At 41.3% G+C, this 21,020-nt stretch overlaps 2 protein-coding genes across 4 annotated transcripts; both read right to left on the reverse strand.

The window, feature by feature from the left end:
• Positions 1 to 1,224: 1,224 nt before the first annotated feature.
• znf576.2 (zinc finger protein 576, tandem duplicate 2) lies at positions 1,225 to 7,906 on the reverse strand. Its single transcript, XM_018732209.2, has 5 exons — positions 7,832 to 7,906; positions 6,316 to 6,519; positions 3,804 to 3,919; positions 3,564 to 3,707; positions 1,225 to 3,298 (listed from the first exon to the last, which is right to left on the reverse strand). Exons 2-5 carry the CDS (start codon positions 6,464 to 6,466, stop codon positions 2,489 to 2,491), a joined length of 1,221 nt encoding a protein of 406 aa, XP_018587725.1. The 5' UTR covers positions 6,467 to 6,519; positions 7,832 to 7,906; the 3' UTR covers positions 1,225 to 2,488.
• Positions 7,907 to 8,781: 875 nt separating this feature from the next.
• On the reverse strand, positions 8,782 to 20,744 carry znf576.1 (zinc finger protein 576, tandem duplicate 1). 3 transcript variants are annotated; one of them, XM_029260121.1, is made up of 10 exons: positions 20,674 to 20,744; positions 18,493 to 18,785; positions 17,972 to 18,253; positions 13,242 to 17,395; positions 12,705 to 13,026; positions 12,237 to 12,536; positions 12,060 to 12,149; positions 11,355 to 11,553; positions 10,917 to 11,136; positions 8,782 to 10,693 (listed from the first exon to the last, which is right to left on the reverse strand). In XM_029260121.1, exons 2-10 carry the CDS (start codon positions 18,707 to 18,709, stop codon positions 9,065 to 9,067), a joined length of 7,413 nt encoding a protein of 2,470 aa, XP_029115954.1. In that variant the 5' UTR covers positions 18,710 to 18,785; positions 20,674 to 20,744; the 3' UTR covers positions 8,782 to 9,064. The 3 variants fall into 3 exon arrangements, with proteins under 3 accessions (XP_029115954.1, XP_018587712.2, XP_018587711.2); XM_018732196.2 differs by having other exon boundaries at positions 11,370 to 11,553; positions 17,708 to 18,253; XM_018732195.2 differs by having other exon boundaries at positions 17,708 to 18,253.
• Positions 20,745 to 21,020: the final 276 nt, after the last annotated feature.

The following is a 21,020-nucleotide window of genomic DNA, read 5'->3' on the forward strand; positions in this document are numbered from 1 at the left end:
CGTGCCATTTTGCCGATACCTTTCTACTTTGACATGACAGCATGATGCTCGAAACTGGGAGAGAACAGTGCGGTGTTGGAACTTGGGATTTGTTTGTAAGGCTGCTGGTGTGGGGACAGGCATGAGATAATCTGGCTGAATTTCCTGCTGGCAACAGTTACAAGATTGTGGGACGACCGATCCGAACCTGGACTGTTTCCACAACTGTATACGTGCAGAGGCCCTCCAAACCTCAGAGCAACATCCCATGTTCTCGTACACATATTGGTGATATGGACTAGACCATTTGGGGGGTTTATCTGTGGTTAAGAAAGATTTTTTGTCACAGGAAGCTACATGGCAAGGGCATACCTTGCATGGTCTTGGCTATGAGAGGCAAGATGTGGTTTCCAGGCTGCAGAAAACCATCTGGGGTTGGACTAAATTGGGGCACTTGCAGAAGCATCAAGGACACAGGTTGTATTGGTTAAAATTTTTGAGAACCATGGTGTTGATATTTTATCATCCGTCAGTTCTTAACCATTAATTTGTGACAAAAGCGTGTGTGTGTGTGTGAACATAAGATATGGTCCAAACGCATGAGCCTCATGCCCAAGACGTTACTGTCAATGGCTGTATAACTTCATCTAAATAGAAATTATTAAACTAGTACTGCATGTGTTACTTTATGAAATGTGGTGTAATGTTTGAGCTGTCTAACATATACTGTATATCCCCTGTAACAAAATTAACTCAATTAAAATACTAATTGGCTCAATTGCTAAGACTGCTATTATTAACTGCAGTGTTAGCACCAGTACTAGTTATTAGTTACAGTTTTGATCAAGGTGGTGGTATTCCTGCAGTTACATCTACCACCTTTGGACCCAAAAGCCACAGGTTTGATTCCCACCTCTGGCTGTAGTACCCTTGAGCAAGGTACTTACTCTGAATTGCTCCAGTAAAATTACCAAACTGTATAAATAGTGTGTAAATAATCACATATATCACAAAGTCACTTTGGAGGAAAACATCAGCTAAATGAATAAATGTAAACCAAGATGTTCTTGTCATCTTTGTAAATATGTCTGCTTACTACCAGGCATTTAAACCATAAATACTTTACTTTTGACAAACAAAATATTAATAAATTAAAAAAACACTCATTCAAAACATGACAAGGACCAACTGATTTAACAAAAAAGCAAACAAAAGTTTAATAATGTAGAAGACCCTTAGGCCAGTATCTTTAATTACATTTTCGCATATTGATCAGCGATTCCATTTGTGTATAGTCAACTGTAACAGTAAAGAGATTAAGGACAACTAACAATTTCTTCCAGGTTTCTGATAATTTTTTTTTTATTATTGTGATTTTTTTCCTTGAGACTATTAACTGACTAAATTCCCGTGGTTAAAGTTATCCAAAACTTCAAAAGGTTCCAGTGTAAAAATTATAGAGAAGTACAACATGTTTCAGTTCATGGTTCACGCTATTTCACTCCAATGTATGTTCTAAACATATTGTGGAAGTTGATTTTGACTTTGATTAGAGGGCTCAGTAATTTTTAGGAAGGAAATTTTCTTTGCCCAAAGATGGTCTATTTCTCAACAAAAAAAGGAAGATATTATGGAAATAATCTGAGTGAAATTTTGGGCTATAAGTTCTGTAAATGACCCCCCCCCAAAAAAAACTGATTAAAAAAAGTCTAATCCTACAAATGGCCATAATACTCTTTAATTTTTATTCTGAACAAAACTGACCATTTAATAACCCAGAAACTAAAATTAAAAAAAAAATCATTCACTTACACAATATAATAAAAAGTCAACACAATCTTCAATCTGCATATAGCTACAGAGTCACTTAAACAGTTTTCCTCCACACTGTACATGTTTCAAATTACTGAGCCCTCTACATTTGCTACTACAGAAAGTGGATCTTTAAGTTAAAACCAAACATAAAATGCTCCATAGGTAAGACAACCTGGAAGCTACTAACCCACACAAAACACTTCTAAAATGAATAAAAAAAAAAAAAACACACACACAATAAAAAATATAAATCAGTTAAAATATGAATCATACTGACCCCTATATACTGGACATTGATGTAATGGGCTTTGACATTTTAATCCTGCAATGTAAATGATTTACGGGTATATTTACAGCCCCCCCAATTACATAGTTTTGACAAGATTAGCCTTAAATCTTTACGTTCTCTAGAAAAAGAACGGACCCTCCCTCAAAAAAATACAAATATACACACTCACTCTCAAAAATAACTAAGTAGCTAACAAAAACAAAGAATGGAACAATTACAAATAAAACACATGAAATGAAAGCCTTCCAAATCTCATTACATCTCTTTCAAAACCCACCATCGGTCCCACCTTCAAAAACTAAAACTCATTAAAATCCTGTTTCCATATTAAAAATGATTCTTTCTTGTAACCCCAGCCACTTCCAGGTCCACCCCCCCACCCTTTGAGAAAACACTTTATCCAAATTATCTTCGTGCTCCCTCTGCACCCTTTCCCTCCTCAGCATGTATTTGCCGGTGTGCTTTCAGGTTGCTCTCTCTGCCAAAGCTCTTGCCACAGGTGGGACAGGCGTAGCGCCCTGCGCTGTGGGCCCGGGCTTTATGGGCTTCCAGCTGCTCCGGTCGAGAAAAGCTCTCCTCACACTCTCCACAGGCGTGGGCCTTGCGTGGAGCTGGTGGCCGGCTATGTTTCTCCTTCTTGTGGACACGGAGTTCCGCCAGGGCTGGGAACGTGAGATCGCAATCGGGGCAGGTGTGCTGACGAGGCAGAGGCGCAGTACTCTTCGCTTTTTTCTCCTCCGTCGGCTCTGCGCCTGGCTCAGTCTGAGCCTCCTGAGCAGCTTTGGGGGGCCGCCCCCGTCGGCCTTTGACCTTGCTCTCAGCAGCCGCTGGCGCATGGTTGCTTACTCCAGACTCCTCTGGAGCATCTCCCTCACCCTTCTTCTTCCTCCGCTTCCCTTTCTTCTCACCATCAGCTGTTTCCTCTGTTTTGGGAGGACGTCCCCTCCTCTTGACAGGGGGGGCGCTGCCGTTGCAGTGCTGGTCCCCGGCATGGTTCTCTTGATGCTGCAGGAGCTCTGCCTCTGTCTCAAACCCTCTGCCACATTTTCCACACCGGTGGGTCTTCGTTCCATCATCAGCCTCTGGTTGGTTAGCCTGAGGGGGATGCTGGGATAGGCGGTGGTTGCGTAGCAGAGCTGGGCCCCGGAAGGACTCCCCGCAATCCCGGCACACAAACTGCCTTTCTGGACACACCTGTCGCCGATGAGATGTCAGCTGGAAGCAAAAAAGTAAAGAAAGAATGTATTGATTAAAGCAAGAAAAAAAAGGGGCGAGTATGTATCCTGGACATCTTTAGATGAGGCATACGCAAAGCATTCTGGGCAAATGACAGCACCTGAAAATAAATTCCATAATTCCTTTAGGAAGCTGAGAATTTATCAGAAAACAAGCACTTCCGGAAACCTACCCTTCACTATCATCTACATACCATTCAATGCGCCTTCATTTATTTTATTCCCACTAAATCCTTCTAACTCACCTCAGAGAAAGTGCGGAAACTCTCCTGGCAGTGGGAACACTTAAAGGGCTTGTCCTCCTTATTGTGAGAGCCCTGGTGCTGCGTGAGCTCTTCAGAGGACGAGAACGTGCGATCACACACGTAGCAGGTGAAAAGCGTGTCGCACTGTCCAGAAATACATTTAGGGGTGTGAGAAGCAAAATCATCCAATACCTGACTTTCCAGACTCTTTGCTTTAAAGTCTACACAGCTAGACCTTACCTGCTGAAGCTGCTGTTTGTACTCCTCACGATGGCTCTTCTTCATGTGCCTTTCCTTTGCTTTAGAGTTACAAAAGGTGATGAAGCACTGAAAACACTGCAGGTTGTCATGCTGGTCTGCAAGAAGAAAACAGAATTTCCTGAGAATATCTCTTTGCATCCAATCTCAATGACAATTCTTCATGAGTTATCTTGATGCTGAAGTACTACACAATATTCACACACGCAAGTACACCTGTTTCACACACAACATGTAACATCCATGCATCCATCTTCTGTCCCGCTTGTCCTAAAAGCGGTCGTGACCCGCGACATGTAACATTATGCAAATTATTATTTTTCATGGGAAAAAAATTGGCTCCCAAATGAAAAATATCACCTCGATGCATGTGAGGGGAAGCATAACAAAAAGTGTCACTCTGCAAAGCATTTTGCACAGGATATGCAACAGTTCATTTCCAATTCTGCTTTTCAAAAATGATTTCTTTTCGGTATTTATAATTGTAAATAACTTGGCATATTAAGAGTTTTTTTAAAAACACTTTCATTTTGCATAATATATCATCAGAAAGAAAAATTACTGGTGACATTAACGAGAGGAAAGGCTGGTGCAAAGAACATAACTTCTTTCAATTCGGCTTCGAAGAACTATTTTCAGGTTATGACTTAAGAGTTTAGTTCTTGAAAATAACTTTAAATATTTAAGTGATTTTTTGGGGAAAAAAAATCTAGGTTTCATTTTGCCGATTAAACTATGCCAGAGGAAAAAGTACTAATGATCATGATGCCATGTTGGAAGATTTACACATACAAATAACCCTTTTCTCCATATCTGCATGCAAAATATTTAGTTATTAAAAGTTTTATACAAGTAAATCACTTAAAATACTGAAATTAAGTGTTTTTTTTTTTCCCCCAGAACAATTTGTTTTATAACTTTGCCAACTTTTTCTCCAAAATTTGTTGAAAATTCTAGAAAACATATTTTAAAAATAATGACGATAATGTACTGATTGATGAACTGGATTGTTTGGTCGTTCCAATATCCAGTCACACAAGGTGCTATCACGCACAGATGAACTGCAGAAAAGCCGCGCAGTTCAACATCACTGCTTATGTCGTTGATGCTGCAAAACACACAGCCACTATGCTCTTAAAGGCTCTGTGGAGCGTTACTAACAGGTGTTTGACGCTAGACACCCTTCACTTAGCATTTCTTAATTGCTGTATTATGGCTTTATGTACACCGGCAGTTATTTTTTGTAGGGTAACTTAGAGGTTCATAAACTACATGTAGCCAGAATATACTGAAACTAACACCACTGGGGGGGGATTTTACTGAGAGACCACATCTGCATCTCTTTTCCAAAACATCTGGTATGAGCATCTAACACAAGAAATAAGAATAAACCAACCATGGATATAAAAATAATGCATCACAAGGAGAAAAAAAATGTTGTACTTAATAATGAGGCAATTCTATGAAGAACGAGTAGTTGTTAAAGGACCCCATTACACAACAACTGAGTTCAGTAATACTTTAAACATTTTTCACAAGCTGCCATGCTTGCAGATTTGCTTTGATTAAAATTAAATAGATATGCTGCGTAAAGCTTTTAAATAAAACTTATGCAATGAAATTTTCTTTAAATATGTAGAAATTGTGAAATTACACTTCATAAGTAGATTGTCTGAGACTAAAATGTTTAGGGTTTTCTGTTAATATCACTAGGAGTGCAACTGGTTAGGGTTAATTAATGAGTTACATTCTGCCTACATCAAGATCAACAAAATCGAACGAAAACAGCTGAGTCTCTTCAAATGTATTATTTTGTTTGTTTTTTTTTTTGCCAAAGTTCAATACAAATATGCTCCAACATGGTCTCTCTGACTACTTGGCACTATGTGGTCTCGGGGTCCAAGATCTGTTGTTCGACATGGAATAACACTGTAGAGAACATGTTGCATTTCTCTGAATTGATGACAGACATGTATGAACTACACCGTGCGCATCAGAATGCTGAGCTCGGTTCTGATGCCATAGAGCAAGATGAGGAATGCTGAAAAACTCTCTAACCTAATACGAAACGTAAAATATAAACGCCTGATCTCCCTCTCTCACTCAGAACTGCTGAATCTCTATCTTCATTTAAGAAGGGTCTCGCCTCTTCCGAACTCACTTCTCCCACGATCTCTTAAGTTCGTGTAATGTGTAAATGTTCATGCTCTGTAATTTGAAATCATAACTGTTGAACAATGGATAAACTTTCACGCAGCTACTCGTGTAATGTACATGTTTAAGAAAAATTAAAAGAAAAAATTAGAATGTGATCAGGAATTGTTGATTTATTTGGATAAACCTTTATGCAGCTATTCGTGTGATGGATGTACAGTGGTTCATATGGTGGAAAGTAACTAGCTGACTGTGCTTTAGAATTAGGGGCCTCTGAATAAAAAGCATCTGCTAGAAGAATAAATGTAAATGTAAAAGCACTAAATGCCAATGCACTCACATGGCTGGATGATAGAGGAAGCAGGGGGCTCCTGGATGAGGAGCGCCGTGGTGGTGTAGGGCTCAGCGGGGCCGTCCGGCGCCACCTCCGTGAGGGCCGCCGTACCCTCCCCCACCACAACCTCCTCTATCTGCAGCACTTCGGAGTCCATCAGGAGCAGAAGGTGGATGGGAAGAGGATGCGGACTCTGCTTTACTCGCAGTGCTACGAAGACAAACGGAGACAAACAGTCATCAGAGAGGAAGGATGAACCGAGCACTTCCACGAATTCATCACAACAATTCCAGCTCACCGTTCGTTAAAAGATATAACTTGTTGAACATCATAAATCCAACACGAGAACCCTCCCCAAGTAGACGTTGTCTAATGAATCCATCCATCTGATCCTAATTTACAAATACCTCTATGAATATTTATCCATGATTTTCTGCAGTTCGATACTACTATTCATTTCGCCCTGTGAGGGTTAATCACATTTATTCATTTAGCAGACAAGGGACCTACATCTCAAGAATTCTCTAATGAACAAAAATTACTTCACTTTCATCAGTCATCATCACTACAGAATAGGTTATTATTTCATTTTACTATCGGACATGATCTTTGGTGTTGGCTAATTAGAATATGATGTTAGCTTCTCACACGAGGCATCTTGCAACTATTTCTTATGCAGCTCAGTCATTTTTTATGGGATTAATTCTGAGTGGAAGGAAGGATCGAGGGAAGTGATTCGGGCTGGGTTCGACAACAACAAGAAATCAAGAAAAGAAAATGCGACATTTTTTATCTCGCAAATGAATGAGTCCCTTGGATGAGCGATCTTCGCAGATGATCCATACAGGACCTAAGACCTCGTCCTCGGCACCGGCGGTCACTCACTGTGTGTGTAGCTATCATGGTAAAATGCTCAGTTTAGCCCGCACTTTGCACTGCTAAGTGAGCCCGGGCCGAGCACAAAATGAAGAAGCACTACTGCGAACACGAATTAACCATCCGAGGCCGAAATGAATATTGTGTAAGTAACATTTCAGCTGAGAATCGTCAGATACACACGGGAGCTACATGGCTAGCTGTTGCTGCAGTGCTGCTCGCCCGCGGCTAGCAGGCCACCCGCTCGAACTAGGCCTCTTCTCGAGCCCCGAGCGCGTTAGCACGCGCGCCACTTTGAAAAATGCACTTTTTTTTTTTTCTTTTTTTAACCGCGTGCAGAACACGGCGCGAGGACGCGGCTCGCACGCGCGCGGCTGTGTGCAAACGTAGCGACGGGATCGGAGCGGTGAAGCAGCGGCTCGTCTTACTGGAGGTGCCGAGCGCTGCGGAGTCAAGTTCGGGGGAGAAACTTCAGCACAAAAGAGGGAAGTCCGCTTGGGGGAAACCTCACAAATAAAAGCGCGAAAGGATCCCTAAAATCAGTTTCGAAACATACGCATACGCAAAGCGTTTATTTTCGCACTTCAGTTACGTTTTGCACTAAGGTAAAAAGTACGAGAAAATCATATTAATGAGCGCCACTTACCGTACACCGAAAATACAGTAAGGTGAAGCCAGCCTCGTGATTTGACCCTTGACCCCTATCACATGACCAGGGAAAATCCTGTTCTTGAGTCGTACACCCGGCGGAACGGCGGCGGAGCATGCGCATTCCCCTCCACGTTACTCACGTTACACTTCGGAGCGCAATACAGTGTTTGTTTATCTCTAGTTGCTCATCCTACCCTAAGTACTGAAGTTCGGGGCGTTTCACTACGGAACTTTTTTTAAAAATTTTTTTAAATGAAATTATCACTCTTAAATAGGTAAAATTCTTTCGCACTTCTCTTTTATTTCAAAATCTTTTCATAACCACCACGTTTCGTCTCGTACCGAAGTGAGTTAAAATTAATACTAGGTTTTTATTAAAATGACTTAGTTATTTTGTTGCTTATATCTTTTAAATTTACATAGTAAAATCAAATTATATTCTAAGGTAATTTTCTCAGAATTTACTAATGGGGTTATTATTTATCACCGTTTTTGAATCAGAAAAAATGCAAATTAGGCCGGGTCAATACCAATGGACAGCCTCCACCAGTGGCAAGCGCAGGTCGGATATGAAAATAACTGAGTAAATGTGAAAAACAGAATGATAATATTACCAGATATTTACACTATTTAATACCTCAGTGGCAAAACAGAATTCCATACGATTACCAGCGGTGACTTCAAACACACACAGGATGTTTTATTTCATATACTTCTTTTTACTGAAGCTTGTTAAAAAAAATGCACAATAACTTTGTGTTATGGTTTACTTCACAGTTTTAAATTTGCTTGTGCACTTAAACACAATTTAAAGATCTCTTGAAGTATTCAGTTCAAGTATTATATTGGCTTTAGCACTCTGCACAGCAAATAACATTTAAAGGAAATTATGTAATTTCTACTTCAGGTGTAATAAATGCACATTTTACTTAAAACCACTGCTCGTATTACCTGGTTACAATAAAATAAGAGACTTTTGGCTGTACATTTTTATTTGTCTGATGGGAACAATCATCTTATCAAGGAAAATCTACATTCACCAGTATACACACAACAGTGTAGAAATTTGTTCATGCTGTTCTAAGTATATCAAATGATGCAGATTTATCAGCAGCATGGCCATAAAGTAATTACACCTAACATTTGTGCATCTAATTTTAATAATTAAACGCAGCTTAAATGCACTGAACAAAATATGACACAAAATCCAATTCAAAAACAATTGTCCTCAAACACTCCCTTTGCAGTGAAACTTCAGGAAGCAGTTGTTGCTCTGTGAGATGCACAGGAAGACACAACACTTGAGGCACCGCACCCGTGATGTTCTGTCACAGCCTCCAAATCTACATCTGCCTCCTTCTCCTTCAGACAACTGTTCTGGCCAGTGTCCAAATCCATCATATCGAGAAGTAGCATCTGGACTTGGGGCTGTAGCATGAGCAGTTGGTGATGGAGACACAGTGGAATCTTGACTAGTCAGTTGTGGAGCAAGAGGAGGAGGAGGTGGTGATGAATTGGGTGTATTAGAGTAATTTGAAAGGATTAATGCTTTAGACACTTCTAAGCGAAATGTCATAAGTTTCATTGGCTCTCTCAGATGATGATGATCTATTCTGTACTGCAGCCATGAGTTCACCAGAGCCATGTCAATGAGATGCCAGAGCACTGTCTGTGGCCAGCAGGCTGCAGAGGAAGCTGAAAGTGGGGTGCGATACAGACTTAGCATTTCTCGGGTCAGTCGGGCAACCTTTTGAGTCCCCTCAAAGTCCTCAACAATAGTAAATGGACAAGACTGCTTCTTGCTGAAATTAGAGAGAATGAACCCTTGTTGACATCGGAATAAAGTCAGTTTTCCATCAGAGCTTACAAATTCATCACCTATCCCACCCCTTACCCCCCCTACCCTTGCTGCACTTTTCACCCCAGCGGAAAGTAGATGCTCCAACACTGCAGGGGTGGACAATTCCTCTTTGCAAAGAAATACTGCTCCCTCCCCTCTTTTTTTACTCCTGGGGACCATTTTCTCTATCATATCCTCTTTGTTAGAGTCACCCACGTTCAGATTGAAATCTAGGATCAACCCGCCAGCCCCTACAAGGACAGCACAGTTTAATGTGGGACGTGCGTTGTTGGCGGATTTTCTCCTTATTGGCCGTCCCAAATGAATAGGGTATTCATCAACGCCAAAGTTTCCTTCGCGAGTCAGTGCCAGGCATCCTGCTCGAACTCTTTCAAGCAATGCCCTTACCCTCCACAGAGGGTCAGTATTTGCCAAGTTTGAGTCATGGATGACTGAAGAGGGTGTAGTGTTTTGTCTAGAGCTGTGATATGGGCTTGGGTTGTGCACATCACTGTTTCTCACTAAAACCACATCACCAACTACATGAATTTGTCTTTGTACATCATGTGTGTAACTTTGTGTGTTGTGAGTAGGCCCAGTCTTCATTGTGGTTGTCTTGTGCACTGGAGTAATTTGTGCAGCATTGGGAGATCCACAGTTTCGCTTTATTCCATGTTCCTGGCTGCTTACTGGGTCTTCCAATCTATGCATCTGGGGGTTCAAATTTTTATGAGGACATGTGGCTTGTGGAGAATCTTCAGAGACTCCAGCCCCAGTTCTGAGTGGATCCTTGGCTTGTTCTCCATCAGTAATGTTCCTGAATGGTGTTGTACCATCTGATCTGTCTTCGTTCCCGTTTTTGTCCATGGGATCTGTGGTCACTGGAGTTTCAGTTTCCCTAACCCGACGTCCCAGCCTGACCTTGCCTGCCAGCTGGAAGAACCTGGAGGCAGGCATGGTATCAGCAATCAAGGGCACTCGAGTGAGATCCTGCCAGTAGAGCTTCAGGTCAGGGAACTGGATTGAACAAAAAACAGAGGATAAATATGGGGGGGAAATCCACATATATGGTTAATCTGCTGCTGTCAGACAAGTGCATGCTGGCATATACAAAATTATGCACAATAACATAGACACAGGCTTACAAAAATATAAAAAAGAAAATGAATGTAAATAAAAGTGTGTTTCAGTAAAGAGGGCACACATTTTAAAAACGTTTACGGCATTTAGAAACACTAACCTTCAGAGTTCCCATTGCAATGTGGATCCCTACAAATTGAGCCATTTCTTTGGCAGTAACTGGGATGGGGGATTCTGACCAAGCAGTATTGCAGGAGGCAATCTCTTCCCACGTGTCCCAATCCAAATAGCTTGTGAAATAATCAATTGGAGTCTTCTCCCCTTTGCTTTCCTTGTTATTCCCTGCAGACATTTCAGCCTGTTCGCTGTGGCCGGGCAAACTTAAGTCAGAAATAGGTAAGAAAAAGAAAATAAACTTCACAATCCGTTACAGCATATAAACTTGATGCCTCAAAAGTATGCACTTATGTAGAAATGTACAACTACTTATCAACATCAAAATAAAGACAGATCTAAGTCATATTTTAGAGAAAGTTCACTTCCTAAATTAAAAAAGGAGCCCTAATGTGAATTAAAATAAACTTCAAAATTAACATACTTTGCCTTAACATACATTCTGTTAAAATCCTGATCACTCCTTGAGCTTTTGTCCGAGTTGGCTAAACCTCTTCGACCTTCGTTGTAACGAGCCAAAACACAGGCTTCCTCTTCTGGCTCTGAATCAGAATTTCCTTCAGAATCTTCAGCTTCAGAATTCTGCAGTAGGAAATCTGCAAGTTCCTGTGGATTCTGTGGTTCTGTATGATTTTCAGAGAAGAATTAATTTTGTCATCTTCATTGTCTAAGATTTATAAATGTGAAAATGCATTGTGCAGCTTTATCAAGCAGCCATTCTTACAAATATCAATCAGAGTTAAGCATCTATGAGAGATCTTTGTTGTTGCCAGCAAATGTTATCATTTATATAAAGAAAACGCTATCTAACCTCCTGATTCTGTTTACACACTGCAATTTTGCTCTGTCCCATGCAACTAAACAAACTTTTTTTTTTATTAAAGGGGAAATTCATCATGTTTACACCTATGGGTTTGTTATAACACCTGTGTGGAAAGTTCAGAAAGTATTTAGATCAGTCACTTGTATTTTTAACAATACTTTATTTATACTTAAAAACCAAAAAATATAAAAATAATAAGCACACACTCAGTGTTATGAAGAGCCCAGCTTTAATAAAGTTTCCCCTCTCATGGTCAAAAAATGTGTGAAGGTCCTCATTTAATTTCAGCAGTGTAAATACACATACTTGTTTGCGTTTCTGTCATTTGTCCATCTTCCTCGCAGTCAGTTCCTGGAAGACCTTGCTCCTTCCTACACTCTGGAGACAGAGACATCCCTGTGAAAGAGGAAGAAGATAATTCTTTACAATTTTTACTCAATCAGATTTTTGATGGATTAACTCAATGATGCGCATATGACTTACAGTATCCTCCACTACTGGAAAATGGACCTGTGTGCAGGCCTGATACAAGTTGATCGTCAGCACTGGTTTGACATGCATCTGTTTGCTCATCCAACCTTCCCCCAGGAACGACAAAGAGTGAGATTCCGTGTTCCTGTGAAGATCCTAACTCCACTTCTCTCTCCTCCTCTTTCACCTGGAGGAATATGCATTGCTGGCTACCAACTCTACCATCAAGAATCAAAGGAGATAAACTAGTTGGCCCTTCCTGTTCTCCTTCTACTTCTTGATGTCTGTTACCATGGGATACAGCCTCTGTGTCTGTAAAGGATCAGAGGAATTTAGTTAAGTTACCACTGCAAAATATTTCGAATGACTAGTAATCCTATGATGACTAAAAACTAACAGAAGAGTAAACAGCCAAAAAAACATTACAAAATACCAAATAAATGTAAACCAACAACAGAATGGAAAATGTTGTACACTTACCAAGACATGCACTGTCACTGGCCTCCATTTCCTCCATCGCTAGTTTTGTGTGCCCACGTTGGGGAAAAACTTGTGGTTCATTAAGAACAATGTGGTCCTCCTCCTTTACTAAAAATATCTGGACTCCACTTTGTTTTTCACATTGACTGATATGATCAACCACTTGCACTCTCTTGCTGACAGAGGAGCTTGTTGGGCAGGATTCTGTGGGATACTCTTCAACTTTTATGACCCGACCTCTCAGAGATTCCATTAACATTATCTGATTGGCATTGCTATCCTCACTGCATTCCACCTCGTAACCCGGGGATGTCCTATTCGTCTGTTTGAATGAAAGGAATTTAAAAATCTTAGGTGAATATAATGACTGATCAAACATAAACACACTGAAAGCAGCAAAGCAGAATAACCTTGCAGAGTATTTCATACCAACAGCTTACTAAAAGGCTGCATTATTAAGTCATCAAGGAAATTTTTTACACTGTTCACTAGACCGTAACACAAATTGTTGAAAAAAAAAAAAAAAAAAAAACTCACATTTTTTTCATTGTTCATTTCATCTTGGCACTGGTCCACATCTTCCTCTGGCCTTTCTCTTCTTGTGAGGAACCTCTCAAGAAGAATACATGGAGACTGGCAATTTTTCTCCCTTGTTCCCTCATCTTCCACCCGCTCACCGTCCATACCCTCCTCAGTTTTCAAAACTTCTACACTGGTGGTGACAGAATCCAATTCAAAAACTAACTGCTCATCAGAAGACTCTTCCAGGGAGGTTGGAAGACAAGATCTTGACAAACTTGCACAAATTTTAGGTTCCTCTTCATCACAACCTAATGTTATTTCTTCCTGATCATTACATGTTTTATGACCGGGAGACTGGGATCGGTTAGGAAATTCCACCTTCTGCTCTTTCTTTATTGGAGAATCACTGGTGAGTGGCTGTACCTCAAGAACAATGTGGCACCCATCCTTTTCTTTCTCTAATTCTTTTAAGTCTTCTCTGACTTTTTGCATCTGGCCTCCACCTCTCTGAAGAATGTTTGTCCCTCTTCTCCTACCTCTACCCCTCAATGCTCTTCTTCTTACATTTTCCTTCTTCTCTACTTCTATTTCATCCTCTTCTTGTTTGACTTCTGTTTCTGTGGTAGAAGAAACCATATTTGTATTCGAGTTCAGAGCAGTTTCACTGATATTTAAGCTTATCTCTTGATCTGAGACATTTTCAGTACCTCTGGGAATATCTTTATTTATATGTGGACTTGGCCTCGCTGACTCTGTGGCAATAAGGGTGACCTGAGGACTGCCAGCTAATGTCAGATTACTCTCTTCACTCAAGTGGAGATGATTTTCCATACTGTCATCTCCAACCGTGACTAAATTAACCTCTGAAAGCAGTTCTTCTTTAATTTCCTCCTCCGTGACCTGTTGAAACTCAGTATTAGATGCATGAAGCTGTATACCATTTGACGTCTTTTCATTGTGCTTCTCATTCCCTGGATGTTGTTTCTCTCTGCAATGATGACCTTTGGTTTGTGCTTCGTTCATGGTCACACTTTGCTGAAAGTTGTGCAATTTGGTTGCTAATGACAAATTAGGTAAATTAGTGTTATTCTGATTTTCCTTGACTTGGAAGGATTTGGAAGAAGTATGTAAAAGAAGAGGACAAGTTGTGACTGTATTCTGTGGTTGTATATTACTCTTTGTTTGTTCAGTGTCACATGGTTCTCGACTCTGCCTGGACTCACCTATAGTGTCCAGCAATTCCTGATTTTCCACAATCTCAGCTTCATGCTGTAGTTTCTGCTTTTCAGAGGGAACACTTTTGCTTGTGTCCAAAATTGAGGAATCCAACGGTACTACAATCACATTACGGTCTCCATTCACCCCCCTATTATCCTCTCCTCCTCCTTGACCTTCACCTTCAAGGAAAGTTGAAGCAAGAGAAGGAGATGGATTCAGTGCTGGGAAAGAGACTCTTTCCACTCTTTCTCCCAGTCCAATTTCCCCCATCTCTACCTCCATATCCCAGTCTGTAGCAACTCGTATTCCATAGTTATCTGTGTTGATTGAATTTTCAGATACATCTTTATTTGACTTTGGAGTCTGCAACAGGTCCAACGTTAGGCACAGTTCTGCACCCGAAGAAACTACACCCACTACTTTCACCCCTTCCCCTCCATGACCAGAAATTTTTCCAACTTCATTCTCATTTAAGCTGGTCATATCCTGTTCTTTATCAGCTGTTTGTGTTGCTGGATTTTCTGATGTTAGAGTGGTGGGACTTTTCTCTCCTGGTTTTGAGACAGTTGCATCACTATGAGAAGGTACATCCAACGAGGAATGGAGAGCAGATACATGCTCCTCTAAAGCTACCCTGTCAGAGAATCTTTCCTCACACTCTTCACAGCTGAGTGCCCGTCGAGCATGTACTATTTCAGATACTCCTGCTGAAGGTGCCTTGCGCTTTCGAGGGGGCTTGGACTTGGCAGGTGGGGTAGAGGAAACCAAGGATGAGTTGGAAGGATGTGATTTTCGGATGTCTTTATGCCTTCCTTTTGAATTCCTTGTCTGTCTACGCCGTTTCTGAATTGGCATATTCTGCTGTGGCTCTTGAGTTTTTGTTCTCTTCTGCTTTTGCACTGGCAGCATCTGCTGATCCTTCTGGGGACTCACACTTTGATGCTGGCTTGCTAGTGGCTGATGTGGAACTCCTTGAGTCTTTTTGGGATCTAATTTATGAACTTTTAGCTGTGGCTGTTTGTGTCCCTTCAGTAATAACAAAGACTGTTGCTTGATTTGCTCTAGATCTTTAAGTAGTGAAATACTATTTGTATTTTTCTGTTCATTTGCTTCATCTTGTTTTTTCAGCTTCTTCTCTGCTACAAATTTTTCTTGATTTCTAAACTGTACTTCAGAAATTTGGCCTCTTTTTCTATTTTTTTGAGTATCCTTTAATAATACTTGGTCTTGCCCTTTCTTTGGCTTTGATTGCTTCTGACACACAGCTTTCTGAATTTGTTTAAGCTTCTTTCTTGGCTGCACTCCTTGCATTTGCTTTGACGACCGTGGTACTGCTTGCTGCATTTTCTCCTGCAGTAAAGGATGTGATTTAACTTTCTTGTCTTGTTTCTTTGCTTTTTCTTTTCCACTTTTTTGTTTTAACTCCAACTTGTCAACGGTCATTTGTGTGGATGGCTTTTGTTTCTGTTTGTGGCATTGAGACACACTTTTTTTTTGCATTTTACATGTCTGCAGTGGGTCTTGTTTTGAATGACTTTGTTTTTCTGGGGGAATAAACTGCCCCACAAGCTGTCCCTTCTTAGTCTGTGTAGGTTTTCTTTGTTTTACTTTTCGTTGCTTTTTAGCATGTTTTATCTGCTCTTTTTCTTTTACTGTATGTTCAGGGAATGCCTCCACTGGTTTCAAATACTGAGGATTCTTAACCGGTTCATTTATTAGTTGTGCCTCCTTTGGTTGAACTTGCAGTGACTCATCTATAATTTCTTGCAATGGGATTGCATGTGAGGATATTTGGCTGCTCTCTTCTGTATCTTTACTTTCTGTGGGCATAGCTAAAACCTCTAGATTGTGCGTATGTAATACATTGTTTTGGCTGTGTTCTGAGTGATTAATTTCCTCCTGCTCTGTTCCATTTATCTGAAACAAACATTCATCGATCTTTTCTTGCTGTGCTGAGGTTTTCTCTTGCAGTTCTTTAGTCTTTTCTGATAGATCTTGTATGTCTTCAAGTCTGTCACAGGCTGTATTCTCTTCCTGTCCTTCTCCCATTGGTTTTTGTGTCTTTCCCTGCTCTATCACTTGTGTCTCTGTCTGCTCCAGTATCTGTATCTGTTTCAGTTCCACCATCTCCATTTCCCCCTGAATTTGTTCAAGCTGAACCGTTTCAGGTTGCCTCTGTTCCAGTTCACCCGAGTGCACCTGTTCTTGTGTCAGTTCCAGTTGCACTCCTACTTGTCCATCTGTATGTTGCAGTTCTTCAGTCTGCACCTGCCCATTTGCCTGTTCTGCTTTGTCTTCTTCTGAAGGCGACTGCGCCGTTTCCACTCTCTGCGTTTGTTCATTTGTTTGGTCGAGTAGGAACGCCTCTTCATGTCCCTCCACTGGTGTCAGCACTATTGTTTCAATATGGTCCTGTGTCAACTCTAATTCTAATGTGTCCATATGCAGGTGCGCCTGCTCCATGTCAATGTTCTTAATTTGTCCCTGTGCCTGCGTTAATTCTATTGTTCCGAAATGCACCTGTTGTTCTTCCACCGTTGCTATGTCTTTCTGTGTCAGTTCAAGTTCAGTGGGCTGCTTCTGTTCGCAGGCATCTTCATGTTGTTCCTCTAACTGTTCCTGTACCACTATTGCTACATGTTCGACTGTCTGTTCTTGCCCTAATGTCTCTATCAGCTGCTGCATTTGTTCTTGTCCAAGTGTTTCTATCACCTGCAATCCTTGTCCTTGTTCAAATGTGTCCATGTTTCCTAGAACTTGAATTGGTTCACATGTCTCAGTTTGGGATTTCATTATTTCACCGTCCTTTAATTGTTCTCCTGCACTTACAGTATTGTTGAGTTCTGCCTCTCTCTGTTGTGAGTGCTTGTGTTTCATGTGTTGGAGCATTGTCTTGGCACTCTTGAAGGCCACCCCACACAAGCAGCACGAAAAAGCAACTGTGGGTTTGCCTAAAAAAAAAAAAAAAAAGCTGAAAATTAACTCTCTGATGCCATACAAGGTCTAGTGATATTAGCAGCCACAGTTGCCATCAAATGTAATTGTTCTCTAGTCACACACACATAAATAGTGGCAAATTTTGTAGTTAAAACTAAACTTTAAATACAGAAAAACTTTAACAACCAACCAAAAATGTACAAGTTTTAACATGCATAGTTTTTTCCCTTTTTGACACTGTCACTGTATAAAAAGTTTAATGGACTTAAAAGCTGAAATAATTATTTGTAGACCATCGTAAGTATAACAAATACAGATATACTCACCTTGTGTACTGCCTTCGGGACCTGTAAGCTTTGTGGTGTGTGCGGTAGAAGTGGCAGAGCTTAGGAAAATGGTCTCTTCAACTACCTTTGTGTCGTAGTTGTGTAAAAAGCGATGTTTTTGGAGGGCCTTTGACATACTGAACCTCCTACCACAGTCCTTGCACACATAGGGTCTCTCCCCAGTGTGTGTGCGCTGGTGGTACTTGAGCAAGGTCAGGGTCTTACAGGGCTTGCCACAATCTGCACAGGTGTATCCATGCTTACCAAAGTGGACCTTCTTGTGATGTGTCAGTTCAGAGGACCTACTGAAGGCATCACCACAGATGGGGCATTTGAACGGTTGCTTCTCTGTATGAGTGCGCTGGTGAGCCATGAGTTCCCTGGAGCAAGTGAAGTGGCGGTCACAGACATAACAGGCAAAAAGGGCATCCCCCAGCATGCACTGCTCATACTCGGCAGGGTGGCTGTGCTTAAGGTGGCGCTCTCGGCTCTTGTGATCACTGAAAATAATGTGGCACTCAAGACACTGCAAAGAGAGCTGTGCAGCTGTGGAAGGGAATCAAAAACAGAAGAAGTCAAAGCACTAGGATGGTTATCAGTATTTACTTTAAAAAAAAAAAAATACAACACTGATAGGATTTATATGGAACCTAACTGCAGATAAAATTACTGGGTTTTACATTGTGGATACAGCTGTTCAGATAAAGAGTTGTTAAAACAAGTCCTTATAAGTATCTTTTCAGTCCAATTAAGACAACACAACTGATGATGTAAGCAGTACTCACAGGTGTGTGGCATAGAAATAGGCTTGGACATGTCTATCTTCAGCGGGTCCATGCGGTCCTTCTTCGGTGGAATCTCCTTCCTGACAAAAGGGACAACCTGTCCCACCATCACGTCTCCTTGTGCATCCCCAGTGTTTGAGTCCAGCACTGGCTCTTTGAGGAAAGTTATCTCTTCTTTCCTCTCTATGACCACACCCTCCTCTGGTGTGTGCTCCATAACTAAGCTCTGTCCAGCACTCCCTTGGAGGGAGTTCGTTCTAGTGAACCACCAGTGAAGATAGATCTCAAACTTCCTGAGAATGATTAATTCCCATTAATAACTGAGTAAATTGTTCACCAAAAGATGACACATATGAAAATGATGTCACGATTAGTTAAATAATCAATGATGTAACCCTCAGCATAAGAACTTATATACTCTGGGTCCCCGTGTCAAAAACGTTTGACGCAAATTTCAAAGAACACTAAAAATGTACACACACACACACACACACACACACACACACACACACACACACACACTTTCTGAACCGCTTGTCCCATATGGGGTCGCGGGGAACCGAAAATGTACGTATTTATTGTTAATTATATTTTCTTCACTTGTGTACTTTCAAAAATTTGCTTGTTGCAGAACAAACGTAATGTGTGCTTTTGCATCCAGCCATTAGTTGGAATTAAAACACACCTAAACAGAGTAAAAATGTGAGACTGTATTAAACGCAGAGTGTCTACAATTGTATCCCAGTTGTATTCATATGCTGAGGACCCAGTGTATACAGAATTGGACAATCTTTACAACAATGTTTGTCGTATGTAAAATCACAGTTTTAAATTATTCACCTGCCTCGATGGAGCCACAATATTGGCACTTTTATTTTAATTTCCTGTACATTTCTGCACTATGTGAAATATTGCAGTAACCTGTGTTTCAGGCTTATACAACCATCACTTTCTCAGGTAGATGGGAGACCGAAAATATTAGCAATAGCACTCAGAGAAGTTATTTACAGGCTTGCTTGAATATACACGCAGCATGTTTCATCTTCCACACCCTGTATCTGGATATAAGCATGGAATACATTAAGAACTAGTATAACAAAGATGTTTCTTTCAAAGGTGTACAGCAGAAAATGTCAAACGACTTCAAAAATGTTCATTCAAAATAAAGAATCCACCCTTATCATTTAGTAAGTGATAAAAGTAGTAGTGTGTGAGTAACTGAGAGTCTGTGTTCCACTGATGTATGGATGAGAGACCCCGTGTAAGTAGTGTATCTAGCAGTGTAAGTCTTTGGGTGCTCTGGTTTCCTCCCACACTCCAAAGACATGCTGTTTAGGTTCGCCCATAGTGTGAGTGACAGAGAGAGAGTGTGTGTTCCACTGATGTATGGATGAGAGACCAAATGTAAGTAGTGTATCTAGCAGTGTAAATCACCACAGTGAATAGGGTGTGTGGGCTGATAACACTACATAGAGTTCGCTGGAAGTCGCTCTGGAGAAAAGTGTCTGCTAAATAAATAAATTATTAAATGTAAATGTAAAACCTGAACTGACCATATGTAACTGCTAGGAATAATCCGTTTCAGTTTGCTTATGGCCCTCAGTCCTTTCTTCTACTCAGAATACTGAATCTGTTATTTCCAACTCTGACGTTAAACTGACCACTTAGGACATTTTGTCGACAACACGGGCAGGATGAAAAAAACACATCTGTCGAATCACATTCACCTCATTAATTTCTAGAAACTGAGGCGGAAGCAGTGACAGAATTTGGAAGGCGAGCGCTATTATATAAAGAACCCGCGGCTTCGCTGTGGCTCCGACACACAATAAAGCCCAACTGATCACGACAGCGGGAGCGATGCTCTGACACACATCTGACGGGCGGACCCTAGCGCCTCGTCACCTTTCGTCGCGAGGTGTGACCGCGATTGTTTCACCGCATGCACATGATGAATAATCACAGCGACACGACTCAGTCTGCATCTGAATGGACACCAGTGATGCAACATTCGCCAGATCATGTCTGTTATATTCGCAACAAGAGAGCACGTCAGACCGCCTTCGATTCGTTAGACCGCGATAATTGCTGACCTAACACAGCATGAGCATGTCTCCCCACCCCCGACTGCAGCGCGCACAGCACGCAACGGTATGAAAGCTCTCTGTGTTGTGGCTGTACCTGTGTTTATCTCGGTTTCTTCCGCCCGGGTCTCTTCCTCGCGCAGCGCCGCACACAAAGGAAGTGGGGAAGTGGGGAGCTGGAGACGGAGGCGATGACGCGCTGAACGCCGTTACTCCGCCGCTAATGGAGGCCGCCGCCGCCGCCAGGGATCCTGGGAGTTGTAGGCTCGGAAAGTCGAAGTGCATCGCTAAGCTGTAGTCCGCTTCGTACTTTATATATGTGGGATAAAGGGAAATGTTTGCGACCACGACCATAATCACTGATAATGTTCAGAGTGCGGAAACACTCACATACATGTGTTGTTGTTAAGTGCCGTAGAGTTGATGTCGACTCATGGCGACTCT

The sequence above is a fragment of the Scleropages formosus genome, chromosome 18 (assembly GCF_900964775.1).
Source record: "Scleropages formosus chromosome 18, fSclFor1.1, whole genome shotgun sequence".
Classification (NCBI taxonomy): Eukaryota; Metazoa; Chordata; class Actinopteri; order Osteoglossiformes; family Osteoglossidae; genus Scleropages; species Scleropages formosus.